The sequence below is a fragment of the Triticum aestivum genome, chromosome 1A (genome assembly GCF_018294505.1).
Source record: "Triticum aestivum cultivar Chinese Spring chromosome 1A, IWGSC CS RefSeq v2.1, whole genome shotgun sequence".
NCBI classification, from domain to species: Eukaryota; Viridiplantae; Streptophyta; class Magnoliopsida; order Poales; family Poaceae; genus Triticum; species Triticum aestivum.
This window is the reverse complement of record NC_057794.1, coordinates 411,774,893-411,779,971: the sequence shown is the minus strand read 5'-3', so window position 1 is coordinate 411,779,971 and position 5,079 is coordinate 411,774,893. Positions and strand designations below refer to the sequence as shown.

The following is a 5,079-nucleotide window of genomic DNA, read 5'->3' as shown; positions in this document are numbered from 1 at the left end:
CCTAGAACATCATACGCCCGCCACCGGCTCCTGTAGCCATTTAAAACATAAGTCTGTCAAATCCTCATCCGCCTCATCGGTTAGCTGGCTAGCCCCATTTCAGGAATTAATTAGCTACTTGAAAATTCCTTGGAATAAATTAGAGTCTGAACATTATCATCCGGAGCAGTATATCATTATATCAATTCACACTCACCATTTTCTTCAGCAAAAAATAGCAGGGGTACTACTTATCTTCACTGTGGGTTGCACAGGGACGAGCAGAGGGTTGCTCGCGCAGGAGATCCGTAGGCTTCGGCGAGATATACGTATCCACAGAAACGCACGGATGATACCTACTGCGTCGCGCGTGGATAAGGCGCAGCCGAATTAGTTGACAGAATAATCCAAGCATATAGATAGATTTGGGAGCAGTAAAACAAGAAAATGGTATGGGTAGGATCGTCTACATCGTGCGTCCCTCTCTCGAGTCCGTGCCTCTCAGAGCACGCGCGAATCGCGGGGGAGCTCGTGACATCGATCTGGGCCACCCGTTACGGACACGTGTCCGGCTGGTGTTTATTTACGAGCTCATGTACCATGTCCATGTCCATGCGATTCTTTCTTATTTAACTTCTGTAGTGGGATGTGATTAATTGTGTTTCCAACTAGTACATGTATCTTGGAGCTAGTGTGCACATTTCAAAAAGTATATGAATACTTCGGTCTCGCCGATATATTTCATATTATTTTGGACAAATTTCGTCAAGTTTTGACGAAAATTTGAACCCTACAATATAGTTCTACTTACGCACACATGTCTGTGCGTATCAAATGCATGATGAATCGACGAAGGGAGAGCGTTTACATCTGCTCCCCTTCCATCGTAAATCATACACATACACTACTACAGCAAACCACTGCTATCGCGTACGCGTCTGAGCTGCCTCAGCGGTCGCACCCCAACCCGAGCCCTGTACAATACATAATGTGCACATACGTACGGCATACACGCTCTTATACGCGTGTACGCGCGCGTACGTACGGACATACGGACACTAGCTAGCTACGTACGCAGCTAGCTCATTCAGAAGCTAATGGGGTAGACGTGCTGCATGTTGGGGTAGAAGAGTCCCCAGTTCTGCTCCACGCCGCTGTCCTTCTGGTTCTCGTTGAACATGGAGAAGACGTAGGTCTCGATGGCGCCAGGGTGGCGGGGGGTGCCGCGCCCGACGTGGTTGATGAGGTACTGGTTGTAGATCCTGGCGTTCGCCGGGGTCGCCGCCGTGCCGCCGCCCGACGGCCACCCGCTCTCCGACACCACCAGCTTCACGTTGGAGCCGCCGTGCTTGGCCATGGCCGTGTAGAAGGCGTCCACGGTGGTGTCGAACAGGTTCTGGTACCCGTAGGAGCCGTCCTGGACCACGGTGCCGGACGCGGTGAAGAGCGCGTAGCTCATGTCCATGGCGCTCGGGTTGTAGGCCCAGGCCAGGTACGGGTAGATGTTGGCCATGAGCGGCGCGCCGGTGCGGGCAAGGAACTGCACCACGGGTCCCATGAACGCGTCCGCCTCCCCGGTGAAGGACCCGGCGGAGGGCGGGCTGTACACGCCGAGGATGGCCTGCGACACCGACGTGGTGACCTTGATGTGGCCCAGCCCAGCGGAGGCGAGCGCGCCCTGCACGTTCTTCATGGCCGGGACGAGGTTCTGGGTGGCGCCGCCGGCGACCTCGTTGCCGACGCAGACGTACCGGAAGGAGACCTTGGGGTAGGCCTGGATGTTGCTCCTGACCCACGAGGCGGCCGCCGCCGGGCTGGCGGCGAGGTTGGAGAGCACGTCGTTAGGCGCCCCGACGACGACGTTGACGCCGGTGCCGCCGACGGCCTGCAGCGCCGCCTGGTCGGGGGCGTACAGCCGCATGGAGTTGATGCCGTTGGACTTGAACATGCTGACGACGGTGCTCGCCGCCGGCAGGTTGTTGGCGCTCATGCCGTAGCACACTCCGATGGACTCGACGCCTGCGTGTAAGCAGGTACATGTAACTTTGGTTAGTTAACCTTCAGAAAACTAATTATTACAGCCGGCCGCATAGAAAATTATTCACACCAAGCTAGCACTGTTCCATTGCCATAGAAAATTCCTCCCCGTGATGACATGTGATGGAATATAGAAAAGAAATGAAAAAGAAACGAATAAGCAAGAATGGCGGCGATGCATGAACACACAGAGGAAGCCTTTTGACCTGTTGGCGAGGGATAATACTAACTCCCCGAAAAGGACGTTTAACTGAAATCTTGTACGCATGCATGGATGCATGCGTGTAGCTTCTGGCTTTGCATGTTTTTTTATCTCTTTGTCTCTAGACTTTGGTGGCCGATTCGCGACTTAAACAATGTTTTTTACAGTCACGAGTTGGTGTCACTTGCACGCACACGGCCGAGGAACATTGCTATTTTCACGGCCGGCGCCTTGACCGACTTGTCACTAGCCACTAGCTACCACAAGCAAGGAGAAAATTTAAACGAACTGGATAAATATATAGCTTTGGCTACTCGTGCCCGGAGGGACAACCTTAAAGGAAGGAATGAACTTTGACTAGCTTCCAGAGAATCTTTTACCCTAGCTGATTTGCTTGGTACCAACTAACTCTACCCTAATTCAGTAAAGGGTCACACTTGATAGTTGGTACCGTGACGTACTGTGCATCAATTATGCAAGATTTTTTTTACAGTACGTGTACTCTTAAGAATGCAATCGCCAATCAAATGGTATGGCTTAAATGGTGTAGTACTTGCACGGCACTAGCTAGTTGGATTTATTAAACAAGCGGGCCAGGAATATTGTAGGGGGGCAGAGTAGAGGTCGACCACACGTACATGGCAATTGGCAGGAAGCCTAGCTAGGAATGAATATATGGAGAGTAGAGACCTCATGCGTATACATACATGCTGGGACAAATCAAGTTTCTGGTCCAACGTCCGCAGCACGGCCGTTGGATAGTCCACATACGATCGATGTGGATCGCCATAGCGTGCATGCATATGCATGCCCTCCGGCTGCTCCTAGCTACGCTCCAATTAACGGTCTAGCTCACGTGCATGACAAAGTACTCCATATCAGTACACGCCACTTAATCCTCCTCTTAACTTCCTGCTCGACCAAGTGCCAACCACTAGCAGTACCACTACTACTACACTAACCTACTATCCTATGTCATAATTCTTTTTCAGGCAGACCAAACTTGGAAAGGCCAGCAGAACCAACACCTGGGTCATAGAGTTAGTTAGTCGCTAGTGATCGGTGGCGTCATGTACCATAGGTCCATCAGTTGCACTTTGAAGATATGATCCAAGTGAGTTAGTTACTATAACTAGCAGCACCAGCAATCATTTTCGTTAAACTTAGAGAATGGAACAGTGGCGGTACTGGCTAGCTGAGATGAGTAGGACCACCGGACTGGCCGGTACGGCATCGTCCATCGCTGAAAAAACGTCAAGATGCGATGAGACCGTCCGCGGACCAAAGGAATAGGAGAAAAAGATGGTCAGCGACGGGTGGTTCAGCAGTAGTTGCACCCAATTAATCAGGGAACAAACCACCAATTAAGTGGTAGGGCTCGTGTCAACAGTGCTAGGGCGACACTGTCAAGGCATGCATGCACAACTTTGCGTACAGGGAAGAAGAAGAAAAACTTCCTGGGTGATTAGCATGGCACTGGAGAAAGAGACACTGGCTTAGCTACTTGTAGGTCGTTAGTTAAACCTTCTGGCTTTGTAAAAAGATGGCTAACTGACATGCATGCCCACCAAACATTTGGAGACTTCATTTGCAAGCTTTGGCTTTTGCTGCTTTAGTGTACGATCAGCTAGATTGGTTTATAGTTAAACGGTTGAAACTATCCTAGAAATATCGTTTTCATTGCTTTTAAGATATTAACTTCCTCGTGGAAAACCTATACTCCTACCTCTTTCAATGTTTCCCCTAGCAAATAGTATCATTTTTATCAGTTTTAAGATATTAATTTCCCTGCGGAACACCTACTTCTTGCAATGTTTTCTTCCCTAGAGAAAAACAACGAAGGTCGATTACACGTGCACTTTTATCTTGGTGCATGCGGATCATATATTGAAATATATACTCTGCAACAAACTCCAAGACTCCTGACTATTTTAGTGAAAACGATTTTTACAAAATTTACCATCTCTAGTTTTCAAAAAATATATGAAAAGTTACTGTGCTCCCATGCATGACGGACGCATCAAGATGGAGAGTGAGACCGGCGGGCGCCGTTTAGGCTTTACCATGCGACTGATGGCGCGGGAAGAATAAAACGCAGAACGAAAGCGACATGCACCTAAACAGTGTACTGTGCATCTCAAAAAAGAGGAAGCTAGTGTGGCGTTGGTGGGAGAGAGATTTATGTGACCATGCGTACACCATGGCCGACTGGCTACCTTACCTAGCTAGCTAATTCTTCTCTTAATGAAAGCTAAGATCAACGTACGTATTACTATCTTCTAAGCAAACTCCCTGCATGACTTGCATGAAAAAAACTGTACCCAATCATTTGGAGAGAGAGAGAGAGAGAGAGAGAGAGAGAGAGAGAAGGAAGGGGAATCACTTTGTGGGATGGAGGCGAAGGCCCCGAGGAGCAATGCGAGAGCGAACATGGAGGCAACGCCTTGGCTCGCCATTCTCTTTCTCTCTGGCTAACTGCGTTGAGGGTGTGTGTGTGTGTGTCTTTCTTTCTCTCTCTCAAAAGCTCTTGTTGTTTCTTTTCTGATGAGGCCACAACGGGGCGCCGGCCCCTTATATAGGATCCGAGGAGACAGTTTGGTCCAATCCACTCGCAACCGCGCAGGCCCAACGCCTCCAGCGACATTTATTTAGCCCGTTGCGATTGACTACCTAGGCCGTTTGCGTGCGTCACCCCCTTCTCACAGTGTCTGTCTGGTGGTGGGCAGAGGTTATCCGGTACACCAGGTTGTTGTTGCAGGTAGGCAAGGGGGATAATTCATTCATTCATAGTGGCACCAAACTACTTTTGAAAAAATAGTTTGAATTTTGGACTCCACCCATGATGCACCATGAAAGTGAAG

General features: G+C 49.6%; 1 protein-coding gene across 1 annotated transcript; it reads right to left on the bottom strand.

Annotated features, from left to right (window-relative positions):
- Nucleotides 1-689: 689 nt before the first annotated feature.
- On the bottom strand, nucleotides 690-4,835 carry LOC123053516 (lichenase-2). Its single transcript, XM_044476984.1, has 2 exons — nucleotides 4,602-4,835; nucleotides 690-1,998 (listed from the first exon to the last, which is right to left on the bottom strand). The coding sequence occupies exons 1-2, from the start codon at nucleotides 4,672-4,674 to the stop codon at nucleotides 1,067-1,069; spliced, it is 1,005 nt and encodes a 334-aa protein (XP_044332919.1). The 5' UTR covers nucleotides 4,675-4,835; the 3' UTR covers nucleotides 690-1,066.
- Between the last annotated feature and the right edge of the window lie 244 nt (nucleotides 4,836-5,079).

Excerpts from the sequence above, each read along its gene's own strand:
- LOC123053516 (XM_044476984.1), bottom strand. The coding sequence starts at position 4,674 with ATGGCGAGCCAAGGCGTTGCCTCCATGTTCGCTCTCGCATTGCTCCTC. Across the intron at positions 1,999-4,601 it reads CTTCGCCTCCATCCCACAAA|GCGTCGAGTCCATCGGAGTG; the intron begins GTGATTCCCCTT and ends GCTTACACGCAG.